Below are 24,320 nucleotides of genomic sequence, written 5' to 3' on the forward strand. Positions count from 1 at the left end.
CAAAAAATCCATTGAATTAAGACCCAAAATATGTAAGTGATGATGAAACGTTGCCTCCACATCTCCATTGTGCATATTTAATGAGGGTTTAATGAGCAAACTGATGTTTTCCTACGCTGGTACTTCTCCTCTGCAGTGAAAAAAGTGATGAATTATTAAATTATGAAAGCTGAAGCGCTTGTGCCGCATGGTGCCGCTGCACAGCCAAACATAAAGGTCAAAGGGCAAAGTTGGCCTTGGTTCATTTAGTTTCCGTTCATGCCTTAGTTCCTGGTCCATGCCCTTATTTTGTATTCACTTCCTGTGTTGCTCCCTTCTATTTTCCGTTGCTTTGCACTGAACCCCTCACCTGTTTCCTGTTTCGGTGACGTCTATTTAGTTCAGGTGTGCGCTCCTCACGTTGTTGGGTCATCGTGGTGTCCCTGCTTGCACGTGCTCGTGGTTTAGCCGTATGGCATCAGTTTAAACGACGTTTGAGCTGCTTTGGTCGTCATCTCCGCATCCTGGGGTCGCGACCCAACGATGACGCAATCATGACCAGCTTATCTCTAAGGAAGGAAGAAGGTCAATTATCCTTTTTTACCCGATTCACTTCCTTTCTCTTCTTACTGTACAGATATCGATATTGTCATCCAGCCTTGGCGCTGGCAGAGGCCGCCCCAGCTGTGGGGGCCGCCTTCCCGTAACAATCCGCCATATTAGGTTTCATTTGTAGCCTCGCCATCAATAAGCAAAATTGATTTCTCTTCCCGTCCGAGCAGAGCGGAGACCGGAGGGTTAGCATCGCGGGCAGCAGATGGCGCTGTGGTGAAATCGGATGGGACCCAGCCGTATTTAAAGGTGGTGTCCTTATTCCTGTGACTCCCCTCGTGACCCATCACGTCCCGGCAGCCCGGCGAGGCCTCCGCTTTGTGCTGCCTCGCTACGACGCCGTTGGTTGCTTTCGCCATGGCAGCACCTGGAACGTTATCGTAGCAAACCACGTCACGTCATGTGACAAGTCACATGGCATCGTGTCCAACGTGACTGGATGGTAGTATTACATCATTCCGACTCTTAATTGCATCGCTGTGATGTCATTTCCTGTCATTCTGGTGCTCTTCTCTTCAGTGGCCTTCAGGACTGATGAGGATGGACGCCATCGTTTGGCTGCTGCCCCCTTGTCCCAAGAACAGTCTTTCTATTTCTATTTATTTTGTAGGCCGTGGGGGCCGTAGGGGCCGTGGGGGCCGTGGGGGCCGTGGGGGCCGTAGGGGCCATGAGGGCCGTAGGGGCCATGGGGGCCGTAGGGGCCGTAGGGGCCGTGGGGGCCGTAGGGGCCGTGGGGGGCCGTAGGGGCCGTGGGGGCCTGCTAGTTGGGCGGTTAGCACGGGAGGAGGTGATGGTCATCCCTATGTCTTCCCAATGATCTCAATCATGAGTCGGTGCCATGAAAATCGGTCATGGAAGGTCCCCATGGTGCTGATGTGGGAGGGGCTTCCTGCAGACAAGGGCACCCCAGCAATGGAAAACCAGGCCCAGACCAGCCAGACCAGCCAGACCAGCCAGACCAGCCAGACCAGCCAGACCAGCCAGACCAGCCAGACCAGCCAGACCAGCCAGACCAGCCAGACCAGCCAGACCAGCCAGACCAGCCAGACCTTTGAACAAAGATCATCCAAGAGGATGAGGATGAGGATGAGGATGAGGAAGAGCGCCTTCCTCCTGATTAGCAAGCAGTCTTAGCAACATCAATCTTCTCCTCCTTGGAGGAGCTCCATGCAAGGCCGGCGAGATGAAGGCACGGCCTCCCGGCATGCCACCCCATCTATTGGGAACGCTGTAGCAGGTTGCCGTGGCAACAGATGAAGACATGCTGTCCTAGCGGACGGGGGCACCGCTGGTTCACTCGTCTTCTGCGCTCGATTGGCAGGAAAAGCTCCGCAGGGTTGCCATGGCAACAGACTCATCACATGCAAGGAGCTGCACGGACGGGGGAGGGGGGGGCGGTGTTGCCACGGGAACGTGGAAGCCAGCTGACGGGAAATGACGTCCGCTTTCTTGATGACTTGACCTGGACTTCCAGTTGGACACCCGTCCTTCCGGATTACGGGATACGCTTCTCTTCCGTTCCATGTACAGCCCATGGACGCTATCATGGTCTACTTGTACTACTGAGTACTTGTACTACTGTGTACTTTTACTACTGTGATGCTGCGAGCCGATGGATGCTATCAGGGTGTACTTGTACTACTGTGTACTTGTACTACTGTGATGCTGCGAGCCGATGAATGCTATCAGGGTGTACTTGTACTACTGTGTACTTGTACTACTGTGATGCTGCGAGCCGATGGACGCTATCATGGTCTACTTGTACTACTGTGTACTTGTACTCCTGTGATGCTGCGAGCCGATGGATGCTATCAGGGTGTACTTGTACTACTGTGTACTTTTACTACTGTGATGCTGCGAGCCCATGGATGCTATCAGGGTGTACTTGTACTACTGTGTACTTGTACTACTGTGATGCTGCGAGCCGATGGATGCTATCAGGGTGTACTTGTACTACTGTGTACTTGTACTACTGTGATGCTGCAAGCCGATGAATGCTATCAGGGTGTACTTGTACTACTGTGTACTTGTACTACTGTGATGCTGCGAGCCGATGGACGCTATCATGGTCTACTTGTACTACTGTGTACTTGTACTCCTGTGATGCTGCGAGCCGATGGATGCTATCAGGGTGTACTTGTACTACTGTGTACTTGTACTACTGTGATGCTGCGAGCCAATGGATGCTATCATGGTCTACTTGTACTACTGTGTACTTGTACTACTGTGATGCTGCGAGCCGATGGATGCTATCAGGGTGTACTTGTACTACTGTGTACTTGTACTACTGTGATGCTGCGAGCCGATGGATGCTATCAGGGTGTACTTGTACTACTGTGTACTTGTACTACTGTGATGCTGCGAGCCGATGGACGCTATCATGGTCTACTTGTACTACTGTGTACTTGTACTACTGTGATGCTGCGAGCCGATGGATGCTATCATGATCTACTTGTACTACTGTGTACTTGTACTACTGTGATGCTGCGAGCCGATGGATGCTATCATGGTCTACTTGTACTACTGTGTACTTGTACTACTGTGATGCTGCGAGCCGATGGATGCTATCAGGGTGTACTTGTACTACTGTGTACTTGTACTACTGTGATGCTGCGAGCCGATGGATGCTATCAGGGTGTACTTGTACTACTGTGTACTTGTACTACTGTGATGCTGCAAGCCGATGAATGCTATCAGGGTGTACTTGTACTACTGTGTACTTGTACTCCTGTGATGCTGCGAGCCGATGGATGTTATCAGGGTGTACTTGTACTACTGTGTACTTGTACTACTGTGATGCTGCAAGCCGATGAATGCTATCAGGGTGTACTTGTACTACTGTGTACTTGTACTACTGTGATGCTGCGAGCCGATGGATGCTATCAGGGTGTACTTGTACTACTGTGTACTTGTACTCCTGTGATGCTGCGAGCCGATGGATGCTATCAGGGTGTACTTGTACTACTGTGTACTTGTACTACTGTGATGCTGCGAGCCGATGGATGCTATCAGGGTGTACTTGTACTACTGTGTACTTGTACTACTGTGTACTTGTACTACTGTGATGCTGCAAGCCGATGGATGCTATCAGGGTGTACTTGTACTACTGTGTACTTGTACTACTGTGATGCTGCGAGCCGATGGATGCTATCATGGTCTACTTGTACTACTGTGTACTTGTACTACTGTGTACTTGTACTACTGTGATGCTGCAAGCCGATGGATGCTATCAGGGTGTACTCGTACTACTGTGTACTTGTACTACTGTGATGCTGCAAGCCGATGGATGCTATCAGGGTGTACTTGTACTACTGTGTACTTGTACTACTGTGATGCTGCGAGCCGATGGATGCTATCAGGGTGTACTTGTACTACTGTGACGCTGCGAGTATATGTGTTTATAGTACATAGTATAGTATCAGTTATTTAATGAGCCGTGGTCTGCAGATGGCCCCGAGTCCGCACATTGGCTACCCCTACTTTTGTGGACCTTCATCAGCGTCTGGCTAAGGCTGGACCCTGATGACCCTGAATTGACCCTGATGACCCCGTATGACCTTGCATTGACCCCGTATGACCCCCGTATGACCCCCATATGACCTTGTATAACTACCCAGCAGTTTGTCAAAGACTACTGTACTTTTGTCTACGTTATTGTCAAATGACATCGGGTCCTCAAAGCAGCAGGAAGTAATCCCAGCTAAATGAATTTGTCCCATCATTGCCGCCTTGTTCCTCAATCATCCCATTTCCCAGCATTCCCTCCATCCGTGCTAAGCCGTACCTTTTGCCCCTTTCGCTGTCTGCCCTGCGGCCCGGATGAAAAGGACGCCTGTTCTAAGGTGCTTGCAGAGCATTATGAAACGGTTGCCATGGATACCCAATCCCGAGTAGCCTCCTGTCTTCCGAGGCAACAGAACAGAGAAGGAAAGATGCCGTATTTCACATTGGGAAAATTCCACTTCCCCTTTCGCTCAAAGTCAACGGATGCTTTTTTTGGCGTTGAAAAAGATGAGAGGAAATATGGGGAGATGTTTTCACGAGGCCGCCTGCCTTATGTGCTCTTCTTCTGCCTCATTTCATGTTTGTTGTTTCTCCCCGAAGAGATGACCTACATTATCCAGGATGGGAGATGAAAGAAGGCCTTTTCGCTCTGATCCCAGGAAGCTGGCGTCTTGGCTCGCACGCATAATAATAATAATCCCTGCTCGCACACACACACACCAACGGCATACAGAAACACACACACACACACACACACACCAACGGCCTACAGAAACACACACACACACACACACACACACACACACACCAACGGCCTACAGAAACACACACACACACACACACACACCAACGGCCTACAGAAACACACACACACACACACACCAACGGCCTACAGAAACACACACACACACACCAACGGCCTACAGAAACACACACACACACACACACACACACACACACACACACACCAACGGCCTACAGAAACACACACACACACACCAACGGCCTACAGAAACACACACACACACACCAACGGCCTACAGAAACACAAACACACACACACACACCAACGGCCTACAGAAACACACACACACACACACCAACGGCCTACAGAAACACACACACACACACACACACCAACGGCCTACAGAAACACACACACACACACCAACGGCCTACAGAAACACAAACACACACACACACACCAACGGCCTACAGAAACACACACACACACACACCAACGGCCTCCAGAAACACACCATCACACACACACACCAACGGCCTCCAGAAACACACCATCACACACACACCATCACACACACACCATCACACACACACACACACCAACGGCCTCCAGAAACACACCATCACACACACACCATCACACACACACACACACAGACGGCCAAGAAACCTCTTTTGCTTTGTTGCTGCAGGATTCCAAAGTTGTGCTGTTGAGGATTCTAATTAGTCGTATCTTCAGCGCTCCTCCATGTTCTTCTATGTTCTGCTAGCCTCATGTCTTCACGCACGAGTAGATGATGAGATCCTTGATGAGGTACACCAGAGCCAAAACAACAACTGGCCTTTGGAGGTCCTTACCGATAAACTCGCTTGCCAAGTTGTACTACGTTGTACTAATGTACTACGTCTTGTACTGTTGGATCCTAAGGAGCTCCTAAGTGGACCTTCAAAAAGAAGAAACGGAAAGGGAGTGAATTGTTTGTCTTATTTTATCAGTAAAAGCCACATCTCCTTCCTACGAGCACTTTGACCATCAGGCCCCACCAAGTACCTCTTGAGCAACCCATACTGCTTGCTGGCGTAGAGAAGCAGAGTGTGCATGAACAGGATGGGAGGTACACCATAAGAATGATGAAGGACTTCCCAGATAGGATAGCGGGATGCTAGCTTGTCATATATTTTTGTCGACTTGGAAGTTTGTCACAGCTCCAACACTCCGAGCCGCCATTTGTGTGCCGCAGTGAAATACGTCCAAGTGAAAACGGTGTTTCTGGTTTCCCAAAATTGGCCACCCCTTAGCTCCGCCCCTGCTGTGAGCCGGACTTCCTTATATGGGCGTTCCCGGATACAAGCTGTCGGCTTGCCCTCCCCCCGCTCTGTTTTCACCATGTTAGCCCTTAGGAATGGCTTCCAGGAATATTGTTCAGGTTTGAATGACGGCTAACAGAAGTGGTTGGAGTTGCAGATTCTGTCGCCAACTGTCCGCCAAACTGGTGCTGAAGACTTTCCAGCGTTACTTGGAGTCGGAAGCGCAAGCTGCAACTACCAATGTATCAGCGTCCTAATCGTGTTTTTGTGTAAGTACGCAGCTGTCTGTGTAGCAGTATAGGGTGTGCATCAGGGCGCGTCTTTCCCACCACAATTGCTTTTAAACACGGGCAGTCCCACAATAAACGTTATGACCAAATTTACCGAACTTCTACCGATGTTGTGTCAGGATTGTCTGCACCCAAATAAACGTGGACCTACGTTACCACCCGACCTCCCCACTCTGGGTAACGTAACTCACTTCACACACAGGGGTCAGTCAAGTCGGGGGTGTCCAGCCAGTGGCTCCTAAGTACTTTCCAAGTAGCTCTCCAAAGGGTTTATTCATTTCTTATCAACTCGGGGGGGTTCGGCAGTCGTCGGGAAGTCTTCGGGAACACTTGGGAGTGTGACCAATCACAGTGGAGTGGACGTGCCAGGAGGCGGGCTGTGAGTGGAATAAATTAATAAAGGCCGTTTTGTAAATCCAAGGAAATACTGCTGGAATAGGTTCAGATTCTGGAAGATCCAGAAAGACTTCTGTGTGGGTTATCATGGACACGCTGCAGTTTTTCATCGGGTTAGTTTCAGTTTTCACATTAGTGGAATCTGAGCTTCGTGTACACCCCACTTTGCACGTTTTTCACTTCATGTACAAACTTTTGTGTGGCTCTGCGTACATTTTACACTATTAAGGTTACGTGTACCTCCATTGAAGATGTGGTTCTTGGTGTTAGATTCCCTAAGGACACCATGCGGCAGCAAGACATGACACATCGCCACCGTCCTTCCCGCCCTTACACGCTGCAGGGTGCAGCTCCCTGCTGCTTCCCACTCCCACTCCATCTTTCCCTCTCCCAACCCAATTACTCGTCTCCGCCAATGTCTCGTTCCATTTCCGGCGCTCCGTGGAAGCCTGACACGGGAACCCAAACATCCATACGTCTCTGTGGCCTGCATCGGTCCACCTGCGGGCTGCCTGCATCTCATTAGCCCAATGCTGATTTATGGGGAAGTTGCTCCGTAGGAATGCGGGCCAGCCATGAAGGTCACAACCCAGATTGATGAAGTTGATAGCTGGAGCTTCTGCTCCTGAAGCCTAATAAGGACTAAGGTCTCCTGGTGAGACAATTTTATGCTTTTGGTGGCCTCCAGGGATTTTTGTTGACATTCCAAGGACTAAAGAACGGCGGTGACCAAAGTCTATCCGGGGACATTTGCAGCCTTTCTTTGAAATAACATGATAAATGTCCCGCGTGGAAACGGTTAGGGTTCTTACTACGTGCTTGGACCTTGTGGAACGGATTCATGATGCTAACCAAGGTTCCACAAGGACTAAAAAAAATAGTCTTGACGTTTTGTAGGAATTTAGTGGTAAACTAAAAACTGAAAGTAATCACCCAATATGACATTGGACTGACAAAAAAAATGTACTGACCTGTAACATATTTATATAGCTTAGGATAATCAGGACATTCATTCATTCATTCAAATCATTGATGAAAACTCCAGGGCACCAAGGCCGCCTCTGGCAAAGCCTGGCCCACATGAGCGCTCCTCCTCGGCCAGGCCAGGTTGCCAAACGTCCAAAACTTTGGACATCCTCGCTTTGAAACGATAGCAGTCTTTCATCCCTTGGATGGCTGGGGAAGATATCCCTGAAGAACATTCCCAACATTGCGGGTCATATCTACTATATCTATATCTACTATATCTATATCTACTATATCTATATCTACTACATCTATATCTACTACATCTATATCTACTACATCTATATCTACTACATCTATATCTACTACATCTATATCTACTACATCTATATCTACTACATCTATATCTACTATACAGTGAAGAAAATAAGTATTTGAACACCCTGCTATTTTGCTATTTCTCCCACTTAGAAATCATGGAGGGGTCTGAAATTTTCATCGTAGGTGCATGTCCACTGTGAGAGAGATAAACTAAAAAGAAAAATCCAGAAATCACAATGCATGATTTTTTAACAATTTATTTGTGTGATACAGCTGCAAATAAGTATTTGAACACCTGTGTATCATCTAGAATTCTGACCCTGAAAGACCTGTTAGTCTGCCCATTAGAAGTCCACCTGCACTCCATGTATCATCCTGAATCAGATGCACCTGTTTGAGGTCGTTAGCTGCATAAAGACACCTGTCCACCCCATACAATCAGTAAGACTTTAACTTGTAACATGGCGAAGACCAAAGAGCTGTCCAAAGACACCAGAGACAAAATTGTACACCTCCACAAGGCTGGAAAGGGCTACGGAGCAATTACCAAGCAGCTTGGTGAAAAAAGGTCCACTGTTGGAGCTATCATTAGAAAATGGAAGAAGCTAAACATGACGGTCAATCTCAATCGGAGTGGAGCCCCATGCAAGATATCACCTCGTGGGGTCTCAATGATTCTAAGAAAGGTGAGGAATCAGCCCAGAACTACACGACAGGACTTGGTCAATGACCTGAAAAGAGCTGGGACCACCGTTTCCAAGGTTACTGTAGGTAATACACTAAGACGTCATGATGTGAAATCATGCATGGCACGAAAGGTTCCCCTGCTTAAACCAGCACATGTCAAGGCCCGTCTTAAGTTTGCATATGACCATTTGGATGATACAGAGGAGTCATGGGAGAAAGTTTTATGGTCAGATGAGACCAAAATAGAACTTTTTGGTCATAATTCCAATAAGCGTGTTTGGAGGAAGAAGAATGAAGAGTACAATCCGAAGAACACCATCCCTACTGTGAAGCATGGGGGTGGTAGCATCATGCTTTGGGGGTGTTTTTCTGCACATGGGACAGGACGAGTGCACTGCATTAAAGAGAGGATGACTGGGGCCGTGTATTGTGAGATTTTGGGGAACAACCTCCTTCCCTCTGTCAGAGCATTGAAGATGGGTCGTGGCTGGGTCTTCCAACACGACAACGACCCGAAGCACACAGCCAGGAAAACCAAGGAGTGGCTCCGTAAGAAGCATATCAAGGTTCTAGCATGGCCCAGCCAGTCTCCAGACCTGAACCCAATCGAAAGTCTTTGGAGGGAGCTCAAACTCCGTGTTTCTCAGCGACAGCCCAGAAACCTGACTGATCTAGAGAAGATCTGTGTGGAGGAGTGGGCCAAGATCCCTCCTGCAGTGTGTGCAAACCTGGTGAAAAACTACAGGAAACGTTTGACCTCTGTAATAGCAAACAAAGGCTACTGTACCAAATATTAACATTCATTTTCTCAGGTGTTCAAATACTTATTTGCAGCTGTATCACACAAATAAATTGTTAAAAAATCATGCATTGTGATTTCTGGATTTTTCTTTTTAGTTTATCTCTCTCACAGTGGACATGCACCTACGATGAAAATTTCAGACCCCTCCATGATTTCTAAGTGGGAGAAATAGCAAAATAGCAGGGTGTTCAAATACTTATTTTCTTCACTGTATCTATATCTACTACATCTATATCTACTACATCTATATCTACTATATCTATATCTACTATATCTATATCTACTATATCTATATCTACTATATCTATATCTACTACATCTATATCTACTATATCTATATCTACTATATCTATATCTACTACATCTATATCTACTATATCTATATCTACTATATCTATATCACAATACGTCTTATGTGAGGGAAGCAGTTGGGAACAATAGAAGTTCTCCTCTCCCCACAAGGATTGAAGGAGAAGAAAACAAAGGAGCGACTATTTTTTGCCACATGCGCCCTTCCTCTCTCCTCTGGGACGTTTGAGGAATGAAGTGACACAGCTTTTGCGCATCCAGGGAAGTCATCACACTGAATTATTGAATTTCTGCATGAAAAATGATGAAATAAATCCAAGCGTTGGCTACGCGTGACACACTTAAATCTCTCCCTTTCACGTTTTCCTTTTTTTCCAGGGGCAGTGAATCCCCCGTGAAGGCCTCATTCATCAGCTGGCTCAGGTGAGTGTAATTACCCACAAATGTCTTGCTAATGAATTATTAAGTCAGGCTGAGCTAAGTCATTACTAGAAGTTGGAAAAGTGCGGCCATGATGGTTGCTGCAGGTTCTGGTTGCCACCGCTTGGGAAGACATCCCATAATAGAGATGACGTCATCTTTTACACCAATCATTGGAATATTTACCACATTTCTACGCTTGAATGAGATGAAAGACCCGCTGGAACGTCGTCCCAAAGCATTTAGACCCGCTGGAATGTCGTCCCAAAGCATTTAGACCCGCTGGAATGTCATCCCAAAGCATTTAGACCCGCTGGAACGTCATCCCAAAGCATTTAGACCCGCTGGAATGTGGTCCCAAAGCATTTAGACCCGCTGGAATGTGGTCCCAAAGCATTTATACCCACTGGAACGTCATCCCAAAGCATTTAGACCCGCTGGAACGTCATCCCAAAGCATTTAGACCCACTGGAATGTGGTCCCAAAGCATTTAGACCCGCTGGAACGTCATCCCAAAGCATTTAGACCCGCTGGAATGTGGTCCCAAAGCATTTAGACCCGCTGGAATGTGGTCCCAAAGCATTTAGACCCACTGGAACGTCATCCCAAAGCATTTAGACCCGCTGGAATGTGGTCCCAAAGCATTTAGACCCACTGGAACGTCATCCCAAAGCATTTAGACCCGCTGGAACGTCATCCCAAAGCATTTAGACCCACTGGAATGTGGTCCCAAAGCATTTAGACCCGCTGGAACGTCATCCCAAAGCATTTAGACCCGCTGGAATGTGGTCCCAAAGCATTTATACCCACTGGAACGTCATCCCAAAGCATTTAGACCCGCTGGAATGTGGTCCCAAAGCATTTATACCCACTGGAACGTCATCCCAAAGCATTTAGACCCGCTGGAACGTCATCCCAAAGCATTTAGACCCGCTGGAATGTGGTCCCAAAGCATTTATACCCACTGGAACGTCATCCCAAAGCATTTAGACCCGCTGGAACGTCATCCCAAAGCATTTAGACCCGCTGGAATGTGGTCCCAAAGCATTCAGCTCTACTTCAAATGTTTCCAAATTCCTCCATAGTTCCATCATGTATATGTGAATATATTGGTTCCCTTTTTGGTACCTGAGATGATGCAATTAGTTGGACAGCTCCTTCTATGATGCAGTATACGTATATAGCAAGATACTAACACCCCCCCCCCCATAATACTACAATACAACTGACTGTTATTGTTACTGACTGTTGTCATTATTATTTATCACTATTAATACAAATATGCAAGACGAGGACATCCATCATGCTTCCTCTTTCTCTCTCTCTCCCTCTCTTTGCCCCGGGGGGGTGGGGGGGGGGGCAGCTGGCCCGCCCCTGCCTTGCTTTGCATCGCCTTGCGTGTCTTGCTGGGTTCGGTCCGTCCATCGTGGAGAGGACTACCTAGAGGACTAGCACCACCATCTCTTGGTCTCTCTACCTAGAGGACTAGCACCACCATCTCTTGGTCCTCCATCATCTCTTGTTCTCCTGGCGCACATCGACATGCACACGCCTTCCCTGGACGCCCCGAAGGTAGGACGTTTCCTTCCGGTAGACCTGATGTATTGGACTAAAACCATCAGCACAGAGGTGTGATGCGTTCGCGGACCGGGGTCGAACATCGAACGCATCGTTTTGCTATCGGATTGTCATGACGGTGATCGATAATATGCCATCCGTCTGCCGGAAAGACCCAACTTTTTATGGCTCTTGGTTCATTGTGTCCGTGCGCGTGTGCGTGGTCTTTGTCGGGAGGCGCGTGTTGGACGTGTTTGACGTGTTTGGATCTGTGGACCTGTGCCGCGGTTCTGGACATCTTCAGGCACACACAAACTGACGCTCGGTCGTGGAAATTGTGCTAACATATGCCCCCCCCCAATAGCCCACCCTCCTCTTCATCTCCTCCATCCTTCCTTCCTTCCTTCCTTCCTTCCATGCTACAGTGATGCTTTTTAGGAAGCAGAGCCAAAGCGGATGCCAGCTTCCGTGCACAAAAACGATGGTCACCCACACTTGGCCTTTCTAACCCCCTCCCAAAAAATAGAGTCCACGCCCACGCTGTCAGGCTAAAGCGTGTTCGATGCCCAATGCAGCCTTCTGATGCTCCGATGCGGCCGACGTCCGACAATCCGCTTTTTATTCCACCATGAAAATATGAGCAGCAGCATCGCCATCGTCTCCTTGATCAGCCTCGTCCGCTCATTAGGCTCTAGTCTAACTAGACTCTAGCCTAACTAGCACTATGTTAGACTCTAGTCTAACTAGCACCATCTTAGACTCTAGTCTACCTAGCACCATCTTAGACTCTAGTCTAACTAGCACCATCTTAGACTCTAGTCTAACTAGCACCATGTTAGACTCTAGTCTAACTAGCACCATGTTAGACTCTAGCCTAACTAGCACTATGTTAGACTCTAGTCTAACTAGCACCATCTTAGACTCTAGTCTACCTAGCACCATCTTAGACTCTAGTCTAACTAGCACCATGTTAGACTCTAGTCTAACTAGCACCATCTTAGACTCTAGTCTACCTAGCACCATCTTAGACTCTAGTCTAACTAGCACCATCTTAGACTCTAGTCTACCTAGCACCATCTTAGACTCTAGTCTAACTAGCACCATGTTAGACTCTAGTCTAACTAGCACCATCTTAGACTCTAGTCTACCTAGCACCATCTTAGACTCTAGTCTAACTAGCACCATCTTAGACTCTAGTCTACCTAGCACCATCTTAGACTCTAGTCTAACTAGCACCATCTTAGACTCTAGTCTAACTAGCACCATCTTAGACTCTAGTCTAACTAGCACCATCTTAGACTCTAGTCTAACTAGCACCATCTTAGACTCTAGTCTAACTAGCACCATGTTAGACTAGCCTAACTAGCACCATGTTAGACTCTAGTCTAACTAGCACCATGTTAGACTAGCCTAACTAGCACCATGTTAGACTCTAGTCTAACTAGCACCATCTTAGACTCTAGTCTAACTAGCACCATGTTAGACTCTAGCCTAACTAGCACCATGTTAGACTCTAGTCTAACTAGCACCATGTTAGACTCTAGTCTAACTAGCACCATGTTAGACTCTAGTCTAACTAGCACCATGTTAGACTCTAGTCTAACTAGCACCATCTTAGACTCTAGCCTAACTAGCACCATCTTAGACTCTAGTCTAACTAGCACCATGTTAGACTCTAGTCTAACTAGCACCATGTTAGACTCTAGCCTAACTAGCACCATGTTAGACTCTAGTCTAACTAGCACCATGTTAGACTCTAGTCTAACTAGCACCATGTTAGACTCTAGTCTAACTAGCACCATGTTAGACTCTAGTCTAACTAGCACCATGTTAGACTCTAGTCTAACTAGCACCATGTTAGACTCTAGTCTAACTAGCACCATGTTAGACTCTAGCCTAACTAGCACCATGTTAGACTCTAGTCTAACTAGCACCATCTTAGACTCTAGTCTAACTAGCACCATCTTAGACTCTAGTCTAACTAGCACTATGTTAGACTCTAGTCTAACTAGCACCATCTTAGACTCTAGTCTAACTAGCACCATGTTAGACTCTAGTCTAACTAGCACCATGTTAGACTCTAGTCTAACTAGCACCATGTTAGACTCTAGTCTAACTAGCACCATGTTAGACTCTAGTCTAACTAGCACCATCTTAGACTCTAGCCTAACTAGCACTATGTTAGACTCTAGTCTAACTAGCACCATGTTAGACTCTAGCCTAACTAGCACTATGTTAGACTCTAGTCTAACTAGCACCATCTTAGACTCTAGCCTAACTAGCACCATCTTAGACTCTAGTCTAACTAGCACCATCTTAGACTCTAGCCTAACTAGCACTATGTTAGACTCTAGTCTAACTAGCACCATGTTAGACTCTAGTCTAACTAGCACCATGTTAGACTCTAGCCTAACTAGCACTATGTTAGACTCTAGTCTAACTAGCACTATGCCATCATAGTGCTTTCTACCACTTATCCTGATGAGGGTCCTGGGGGTGCTGGAGCCTATCCCACCCAGGACCGGTGGCCTCTGTGGAAGTAACAGCTCATCTAAGTGGGTTTATTTTGTGGAAGTCATGGAGCACAACTGGGGGGGGGGGTTGCTAATAGCTGGAAAAATGTGAGAATGAGAGGGACCCGAGTGGAAGAGTGAGGTTCCAGGATGAGAAGCTGCTGTTGGTGACGGAGCTAGCATAAGTCTTGCAAAGAAGCCATAGAAAGATGGCGGACACGGACGAATGCCATATCTTCTCAAAAGCCTTCCTTCCGTGGCGTCGCATGAGGCAGCATGCGGACGTGTACCTAATGAAGTGTCCAGTTAGAGCGGCTGTCACATGGAGATGCCTCATGCTGAAGTGTATTTGTTTTGAAAGCACGAGGGAGTGATGGGGGGGGGGGTTGCCACAACGTGATGGGGGAGTACACCCCCCCCCCCAGCCTCCTGTCCGGAAACATCAGCTCCTCCCCGGCTGATACGTGGACACGTCCTCCTTGAATGTGGGCCCTCGCTGATGACTAATATGGCCGCCACATCTGGCGAGCATCTTCTACCTGCAGCTATTTACCTGCCCACTCAACCCACATCATCTGTGGACTTTATTTTTGGATCACGCCTCCACTTTCACCTCATCTCCTCATCCTCATCCACCTCACCTCACCTCATGTCATCACTTAGCTGGGCTCCGTGTCAGTCACATGACTGCTTTTAGTTGATCCAACTGGCAACCCGCCGTCTGCCATCCCGGGATTCACTACAAACACCGTCACTAAAGTTTCCATTATTTTTCCTGCTTCCGTGCCCTCAAGACGGAATCGACAAGAGCCCTTGAATTTGGAGGCGCATTTCCCGGAAGCACCGTTTTTATAACGACTTGTCATTCCCTTGTTCCCTTGTTCCCTTGTTCCCTTGTTCCCTTGTTCCCTTGTTGCCAGGCAGGATTTGTGGGGCTCCATAATATCTGCTCCCCAAAAGCCATTTTTTTATGGATCCATTTTCTGGGTATGCTGGAGCCTATCCCAGCTGTCGAGTAGTACGAGAGGTGGATGGGCTGGGCTGCTGCGGTTACATCGGTTATACATTGTGAATACACCGTATTATACACCGTGAACACACCGTAGAATACACCGTATTATACACCATGTTATACACTGTGAATACACTGTGATTACATTGTATTATACGCCGTGAATACACCGTAAACACACCGTGAATACATTGTATTATACATCGTGAATAGACCGTATTATACGCCGTGAATACACCGTAAATACACCGTGAATACACTGTATTATACACCATGAATAGACCATAAATACACCTGCAACTGGTCAAGGTTGCACCCCCGCATCCCAAAGTCCTTCTTGTCTGTGAGCATCTGATGTATGCTGTTAGTGTACTAGTGTACTAGTGTACTAGTGTACTAGTGTACTAGTGTACTAGTGTACTAGTGTACTAGTGTACTAGTGTACTAGCGTACTAGCGTACTAGTGTACTAGTGTACTAGTGTACTAGCGTACTAGCGTACTAGCGTACTAGCGTACTAGTGTACTAGCGTACTAGCGTACTAGCGTACTAGCGTACTAGCGTACTAGTGTACTAGCGTACTAGCGTACTAGCGTACTAGTGTACTAGCGTACTAGCGTACTAGTGTACTAGTGTACTAGTGTACTAGCGTACTAATCCACCCGCTGTGATAAATCAGGATTAGGCATATAATCCATGTGTAGATGAACGTGTAGAACATTTACATCAAGTGTAGCCATCTGCTTCTCCATGTGTACCTAATCCCAACTCCCCCCTCCCCCACCCCGGCTTTTGTGTACTCTTGCAGGTCGAGTAAGAAGCTTGCTGTCCGAACGCCACCATGATCGCCACGGGCGGCCTGCTGCGCATGAACCGGCGCCAGGATTCCCTGCGCTCCAAGAACCGAGCAGAAAACAAGAAGAAGCGGAAATCCAAGAAGAAGAAGAAGAACGATGTGGTTGTGGTGAAGGGAAAGCTCAATCTGTGCTCCCCGGCCGGCTTGGTGGCCGCCGTGGGGGTCGTGGTCCTGGTCATGGGGATCTCCATGGCCATACTGGGCTACTGGCCCAGCCAGAACCAGCAGCAGTACCAAGAGCGCCGCCGGACCGGAGGCCACAACAAGATGAGCTTCTCCCAAAGTCCAAACGTTTCCTCCAACGGCGGCCGAGATCCTTCCAACCAGACCAAGCTGCTCGACCACAGCCATTCCAACAGCAGTGACCCCACCCCCTCCGCCCACTGCGGCTTCCTGTGCGACTTCCTGGACAACTACCTGTACTCGGACAACCTCAAGGTCTTTGGACCGCTGGTGATGGGGATCGGGATCTTCCTTTTCATCTGTGCCAACGCAGTTCTCCACGAGAACCGAGACAAGAAAACCAAAATCATCAACCTGAGGGACATCTACTCCACGGTCATCGACCTGCACAGCGTCCGCTCCAAGGAGTACTCGCCACTCAACGGTTTGGTGAACTACACCCAGTCCAAGAGCGCCGAGGGTCCGTTGGGCTCCCACCCCCCCAGCGGAATGCACACTCGCAGCTCCTGGCCCTCCACCGGACTCAACCTGCACGGTGAGCTCAGCGGGGAGGAGGTCTTCAGGCGTCCGTCGCTGGCCAGCCGCACACGGAGCTGGTCCAAAGATGTCCAGACCTTCACTGACACGGTCTACAGCATCTACAAGGACTACAGCAACAGCGGCGAGGAAGCCCCGCAGCCCCGACAGTGGGAGACCACCTCCATCGTTACCTCCTCCGTCAATGCCTTCACCCTCCCAGTCATCAAGCTGAACAACTGCGAGGTGGAGGCCCCCGAGAGGGCGGCATCGGAGGGGCGCCCGCAGGAAGGCGTGGTCATCCAGGCGGAAAATATTGGCGAAGAAGAGCAGACCAGTGGCGGACATCTCCACAAGACAGACGCCAAAGACAAGGAGCCCCCCACCGCTGGTCCACCTTCACCTCAGCGGTCACATGAGGACGAGCAGGGGCTGCGACAGGACCCCCCACAGTGGACGCAGCTCTTCCCCCCGTCCCCGATTGCACGGGCGATGGGGTCGCGGCTGTCCCTTAACTCGCTCACGGATCAGCCCCGGTCCGCCCGACGCTGCAGCCTGTCGGCGAGCGTGTGTCGTCAGGGCGACAGGGGGCGGCGCTTGAGCTGCCCCCGCTTGGAGCGCTCCAACAGCAAGGGCTACATCAAACTGAGTGACCTCGGGGGCGAGTCCTTCGAAGCCCCGGATACTTCTTTAGCTGACCCCGAGCAGGACGTAGCGGCGGCGGATCAAGCTCCGAGAGACGAGGGACTGACGACCCCCGACGACTCCGTGGAACCCTAAACAGAGACCGTAGACTACCTTGGAACTGTCCTGTAGAAGACTTGATGATGGCGGGCTGAGCATGGGGCCCCGGGGGCAGGGGGGTGGGGGGGGGACACACAGCCATGAACACTCAAGGGCAAAACGTAAAAACAGCTCCAATATTCAGATGTGACTTTTCTATTTTTTCAATGTAGCAAGAGCAATACTAAAGACTTGACGGATCTGGATCGAGGTTTACGGCGGTAGAGGCAACTGTAGCTGGTAGACTAGCGGAAAAGGCGGAAAGGCCGCCTTTGTAGCACCGAGAAAAAGCTCAACTGGTCATCTACTGCATTGCTGTGTGAATAAACACGCCATGACGTCACCAACATTAATCTCAGGTTTGATTTAGGCTTTGTCTTCCTTTACATGCACGCTTGTTTATAGGAACCATCACAGTTGGATAAATGCCCCCCCACCCCAACAATGTAGGCGTCCTTGTGTGCGCCCAATGCGTAGCTTGTTTGCGCCAAATAGTTCCGATTCTCTTGCATCCAGAAAAAAATTAAACGATGACAAAAGAAGATTGACGCTTGGAGTTTTTCAGTCTGCAAACTTGATGATTGTTGCCTCAACTGCAACATGTGACACACCTTGCCTTTAATTGGACGCATTAAAGGGACGCTATCCAACGGCTCCGACAGACTAATTGTATCTTTACTGACACAGGGACATAATATGTATGCTAGCAGCCATAAACCAATCAGAGAACAGCATGTCATCCGTACAGTACTATGCTAGCAGCCATAAACCAATCAGAGAACAGCATGTCATCCGTACAGTACTATGCTAGCAGCCATAAACCAATCAGAGAACAGCATGTCATACGTACAGTACTATGCTAGCAGCCATAAACCAATCAGAGAACAGCATGTCATCCGTACAGTACTATGCTAGCAGCCATAAACCAATCAGAGAACAGCATGTCATACGTACAGTACTATGCTAGCAGCCATAAACCAATCAGAGAACAGCATGTCATCCGTACAGTACTATGCTAGCAGCCATAAACCAATCAGAGAACAGCATGTCATCCGTACAGTACTATGCTAGCAGCCATAAACCAATCAGAGAACAGCATGTCATCCGTACAGTACTATGCTAGCAGCCATAAACCAATCAGAGAACAGCATGTCATCCGTACAGTACTATGCTAGCAGCCATAAACCAATCAGAGAACAGCATGTCATACGTACAGTATTACGCCTCCGGGGTGGAAATACAGTAGCTATTGGCCATTTTCATTTGGTAAAAGTAGCTCTCACAAGACTAAGCCCTGATTGGAGCATCCCTAATATGGACTCATGCACTCCAACTATAAAGTATCTAAAGTATATAAACACATGGACTCCACCTCTATATGCACTCCAACTATAAAGTATCTAAAGTATATAAACACATGGACTCCACCTCTATATGTACTCCAACTATAAAGTATATAAAGTACATAAACACATGGACTCCACCTCTATATGTACTCCAACTATAAAGTATCTAAAGTATATAAACACATGGACTCCACCTCTATATGTACTCCAACTATAAAGTATCTAAAGTATATAAACACATAGACTCCACCTCTATATGTACTCCAACTACGTATGTATGCAGTAAAGACATTGATATTGTGACTGTTAATATACTACTGCTAATATAATACTAAGAATGTATTTATTTGCACACTCAGCTCTCAACAAGATTAAATTGTATACATGTGCAGACTAAAACCACAATACTAAAGATTTAGTTTCATCAGCCGTCTCCAATGTGCTCCATATTGCCAAATATGGTGAAAAGTAACCAATGTAAACTAGTTGTGTGGCCTAATTCTACCGCCCTCTGGTGGCCACCGCTTTCCACACACACACACACGTTGCTACTGGGAACCGCCACTAGATGGCGCCAACGCTGTGCTGAGGGGGAGCGGCTAATTCCAAGCAAGGAGGGCGGGGTTAAAATGAGGATTGGCCCCCCCCTCCAGCTGACTTGACAGGTGTCCGCTGCTTTTCCCTCCGAGGCGCTCCTCTTGGTGGTCGCTCACACAGCTGGGGGGTCGAGGGAAGAGTTTGAGGAGTTTGAGGAGTTTGAGGAGTCAGGTAAAGATGATCCATGTCCGTTAGAAGGAGGATATGCTTCCATGAGGAGCAGCACTGGTAGCTTTAGGCTAGCATGTCCAATGTCATGTAATGCTGTTTTCTGTTTTCACTTTGTGCTTCTGTTGCTTCCTCTGGTGACCGCCGACCCCCCCCCCCAACACCCCCACCACTGTCGGCCATGGAACGTCAAATATGGTGAGTCTTTATTCATTCACGGCAGCAACATGGACCCTAGAGGAAGACGTCGGTACGTTAAAAGTCCAAGTCCTGGTTTCTTAGTTTGATCCCGTAACCTCCGTGGAAGCTCAACAGATCCACAGATCACGTGTCAAGCTGGTAATGACTGACGTTGCAGAAGCCTACTTTACTTTCAACTGAAGTGCTGAGCATCGCTTTCTCCTCCCACACTTGAGCTGATGTTTCCTGTTTCCTGTTTCCTGATGAGCGGTTAGCATGCTGGCCACGCAGTCAGGGGATTGGGCATGTCCCCTATGAGGGGCCACCTGGGTTTGGCTTCATTGGTGGATGCTTGTTGGTCTATATGTGCCCTGGGATTGGCTGGGCCCGCCTCTCGCCCCAAGGCAGCTGGGATAGGCTCCAGCATAGGCGGAGGATAAGCGGAGGATAAGCGGTATAGGAAATGGAAACTAGAAATGTGAAGGTCTCAAGGAAGGGGGGCCAGTTGTCACATGGTCCATGGACCTGGTGGGTGCCCTGGACCTGCAGGCTTTATGGGTGGGAATGATGAAGGTGAATGTACGGGCCAGTACGGGCCAGTACGGGCCTGTACGGGCCAGTACGGGCCAGTACGTGCCAGACAGATAAGACCAGGGCAAAGTCTTCTTTTGGAAGAAGTGTTGCCATGAAGCCATAAATAGCCAAAGAAAAAGCAAAAGGCACGAAGAATGAACGTGAAAGGTTCCAGGAAAGGTTTAGTTCTCTTGGACCTGAAAAGCTTCCGGAGTTGAAATGTGACGAAATCTCCTGACTATTCATCTGTGGAATTCCGGTCAATACTAGGGATCCTGATGGGATACTGATACGGTCCCGATCAATCCGTCTGGCATGTGCTGCTGTGCGGCTTCGCTTCCGTCTCTCGGTCTGCGGCATCTTGGACAGATGATGCAGGGGAGGTTACGGTCCTGTGGTCCTACCTCGGCATGGTCACTCGGGAAACAGGCTCAACATGGCCGTTGGAAAACTGCATGGAATACTGTGGAATAATGTGGTGTCCAAAGTTGGCATTTTTCATGTTAAATAGAATCGAACAAGAAAACTTAAAATGAAAAATAAATATTATTCTTATTTTTTTACTGTTTTAGTTTAGTTTAGTTTTCTTCCCACGGGCCGCACTTTGGACACCCTTGGCATGGTGCCAGGGTACCTAATGAAGTCATCGGGTTTGTTTTTCGGGTGTCATAAAGTTCCTGATGCGTTCCAAACGTGAATGCCCCCCCCCCCCCCCCAAATCCCCCACGCACGGCCTTCGGCGGCCATAAAGGAGATAACGCGATGACTCAATCTTGTTGAGTGGCGAGATAACTGGTTGGCGGAGGCGTTATCTCCCGGCAGCGGCGTGGGGCTCGGCCACACGAGGCCACGTCTCCAGGGACGGACCTTGACGGTGCTCCAGGATTTATAGTGGGAATGAGGATTAGCTGTGGATTTGGATACCTCCTCAAATGTTCTTCTGAGGGACGACCGTATGGGAACGCACGGCTCCCACGCCGTCTGTGTGATTCCTTACATGGAATACTGTATATTCCATGTACATATACTGTACTTTCAAGTACTACTTACTTGTGTCTTTGTTGCCCGGGAAGACTTTAACCTGCCACCCGGGCTGCCATGGCTCCTCAGTAGCTTGCCTCACATGACGGAAAGGAGAGGGAGAGTTGGCACACACGCGCATGAAGGAAATGACAGCATGAGAACCAGGTGATTCATACAGGAAGTAGTCACTTGGCCGCTTCAAAGGCTCCCTGGAGACATAATGATGGCAATTTGACCAAGTTTAGCTTATGATAATTCATGTTCTAAAATAAACAGGAAGTTTCTTGTCATATTCATATAATGAATGTCATATAAAAATGTCATATTCCCCTCAAGGACGTTCACGACAGAGCAATGAGCTATTTGGCCCTCCCTAACCTTGAAAGCCGCTTCCTCCGCAATCACGTGACGGGAGTATGCGTCGTTAGCAAAGCCATGATAAAAACGCTTTTTACGACTTTTTATGCTATGATTAGCTTTGACTTCCTGTTGACTTCCACGCCTAAATCACATTAAAGCCACGCTCTCCTGGCTGAAAAAAACAAGGGCGGCTTCAAGGTTAAACGAGGTCAAAGTTGAGCCGCGCGAGCAGGAAGAGGGAAGCGTGCGAGCGCAGCAGAAAGAAAAAGCCAAGACTCAAGCGGCCACATCAGCGAAGCGAGTCCACAGGTCACATGTCGTTTGTCACGGTGCTGAGTCAGCGCTGCAGGACGCATTGATCAGCTGACACGTGTCCTCCGGTCGGCTCTCTGCTGGTTCTTAGCCTTTGGTTCTTAGCCTTTGGTTCTTAGCCTTTGGTTCTCAGCCTTTGGTTCTCAGCCTTTGGTTCTTAGCCTTTGGTTCTTAGCCTTTGGTTCTTAGCCTTTGGTTCTCAGCCTTTGGTTCTCAGCCTTTGGTTCTCAGCCTTTGGTTCTCAGCCTTTGGTTCTTAGCCTTTGGTTCTTAGCCTTTGTTCTTAGCCTTTGGTTCTTAGCCTTTGGTTCTTAGCCTTTGGTTCTCAGCCTTTGGTTCTCAGCCTTTGGTTCTTAGCCTTTGGTTCTTAGCCTTTGGTTCTTAGCCTTTGGTTCTTAGCCTTTGGTTCTCAGCCTTTGGTTCTCAGCCTTTGGTTCTCAGCCTTTGGTTCTCAGCCTTTGGTTCTTAGCCTTTGGTTCTTAGCCTTTGGTTCTCAGCCTTTGGTTCTCAGCCTTTGGTTCTCAGCCTTTGGTTCTCAGCCTTTGTTCTTAGCCTTTGGTTCTCAGCCTTTGGTTCTCAGCCTTTGGTTCTCAGCCTTTGGTTCTTAGCCTTTGGTTCTCAGCCTTTGGTTCTCAGCCTTTGGTTCTTAGCCTTTGGTTCTTAGCCTTTGGTTCTTAGCCTTTGTTCTTAGCCTTTGGTTCTCAGCCTTTGGTTCTTAGCCTTTGGTTCTTAGCCTTTGGTTCTTAGCCTTTGGTTCTTAGCCTTTGGTTCTTAGCCTTTGGTTCTCAGCCTTTGGTTCTCAGCCTTTGGTTCTTAGCCTTTGGTTCTCAGCCTTTGGTTCTCAGCCTTTGGTTCTTAGCCTTTGGTTCTTAGCCTTTGGTTCTCAGCCTTTGGTTCTCAGCCTTTGGTTCTCAGCCTTTGTTCTTAGCCTTTGGTTCTTAGCCTTTGGTTCTTAGCCTTTGGTTCTTAGCCTTTGGTTCTCAGCCTTTGGTTCTCAGCCTTTGGTTCTCAGCCTTTGGTTCTCAGCCTTTGGTTCTCAGCCTTTGGTTCTTAGCCTTTGGTTCTTAGCCTTTGGTTCTTAGCCTTTGGTTCTTAGCCTTTGGTTCTTAGCCTTTGGTTCTCAGCCTTTGGTTCTCAGCCTTTGGTTCTTAGCCTTTGGTTCTCAGCCTTTGGTTCTTAGCCTTTGGTTCTCAGCCTTTGGTTCTCAGCCTTTGGTTCTTAGCCTTTGGTTCTTAGCCTTTGGTTCTTAGCCTTTGGTTCTTAGCCTTTGGTTCTCAGCCTTTGGTTCTCAGCCTTTGGTTCTTAGCCTTTGTTCTTAGCCTTTGGTTCTTAGCCTTTGGTTCTTAGCCTTTGGTTCTTAGCCTTTGGTTCTCAGCCTTTGGTTCTCAGCCTTTGGTTCTCAGCCTTTGGTTCTCAGCCTTTGGTTCTCAGCCTTTGGTTCTCAGCCTTTGGTTCTTAGCCTTTGGTTCTTAGCCTTTGGTTCTCAGCCTTTGGTTCTTAGCCTTTGGTTCTTAGCCTTTGGTTCTCAGCCTTTGGTTCTTAGCCTTTGGTTCTTAGCCTTTGGTTCTTAGCCTTTGGTTCTTAGCCTTTGGTTCTCAGCCTTTGGTTCTCAGCCTTTGGTTCTTAGCCTTTGGTTCTTAGCCTTTGGTTCTTAGCCTTTGGTTCTTAGCCTTTGGTTCTCAGCCTTTGGTTCTTAGCCTTTGGTTCTTAGCCTTTGGTTCTTAGCCTTTGGTTCTCAGCCTTTGTTCTTAGCCTTTGGTTCTCAGCCTTTGGTTCTCAGCCTTTGGTTCTCAGCCTTTGGTTCTTAGCCTTTGGTTCTTAGCCTAGTCCTATCACCCGCTCTTATCTGGTGCAACGACTTTCCAATCTAAGGAATTCTAATCATTCCATGTACTCGGGGGACCGCAGCATTAGGTACACCTGCACGCGTCCGACATGTCCCTTACTAGATTGGCCAGGTGTACCCTCATGTACATACACTCCATTTAGTTCCCTCGTTTGATGG

At 48.3% G+C, this 24,320-nt stretch overlaps 2 protein-coding genes across 4 annotated transcripts in view; both read left to right on the forward strand.

Moving 5' to 3' along the window:
* The first annotated feature begins 437 nt into the window (after window positions 1-437).
* On the forward strand, window positions 438-18,464 carry tmem200cb (transmembrane protein 200C, genome duplicate b). Of its 3 annotated transcripts, XM_078789092.1 has the most exons (4): window positions 438-564; window positions 10,297-10,341; window positions 11,702-11,910; window positions 16,228-18,463. In XM_078789092.1, exon 4 carries the CDS (start codon window positions 16,261-16,263, stop codon window positions 17,752-17,754), a length of 1,494 nt encoding a protein of 497 aa, XP_078645218.1. In that variant the 5' UTR covers window positions 438-564; window positions 10,297-10,341; window positions 11,702-11,910; window positions 16,228-16,260; the 3' UTR covers window positions 17,755-18,463. The 3 variants fall into 3 exon arrangements, with proteins under 3 accessions (XP_078645218.1, XP_057918661.2, XP_057918659.2); XM_058062678.2 differs by lacking the exon at window positions 11,702-11,910 and having other exon boundaries at window positions 16,228-18,464; XM_058062676.2 differs by lacking the exons at window positions 438-564; window positions 11,702-11,910 and adding an exon at window positions 6,324-6,389 and having other exon boundaries at window positions 16,228-18,464.
* A 1,269-nt stretch (window positions 18,465-19,733) lies between these two features.
* Window positions 19,734-24,320, forward strand: part of epb41l3b (erythrocyte membrane protein band 4.1-like 3b) — a 29,783-nt gene continuing 25,196 nt past the window's right edge. Inside the window, exon 1 of the mRNA XM_058061555.2 lies at window positions 19,734-19,871. The gene's annotated coding sequence lies outside the window, so the exon portion shown is untranslated. The remainder of the gene's footprint in view (window positions 19,872-24,320) is intronic.

The sequence above is a fragment of the Doryrhamphus excisus genome, linkage group LG2 (assembly GCF_037039965.1).
Source record: "Doryrhamphus excisus strain RoL-2023G ecotype Guam linkage group LG2, RoL_Dexc_Guam_v1.1, whole genome shotgun sequence".
Classification (NCBI taxonomy): Eukaryota; Metazoa; Chordata; class Actinopteri; order Syngnathiformes; family Syngnathidae; genus Doryrhamphus; species Doryrhamphus excisus.

Coding starts and splice junctions, on each gene's coding strand:
- tmem200cb (XM_058062678.2), top strand. CDS start 16,261: ATGATCGCCACGGGCGGCCTGCTGCGCATGAACCGGCGCCAGGATTCC.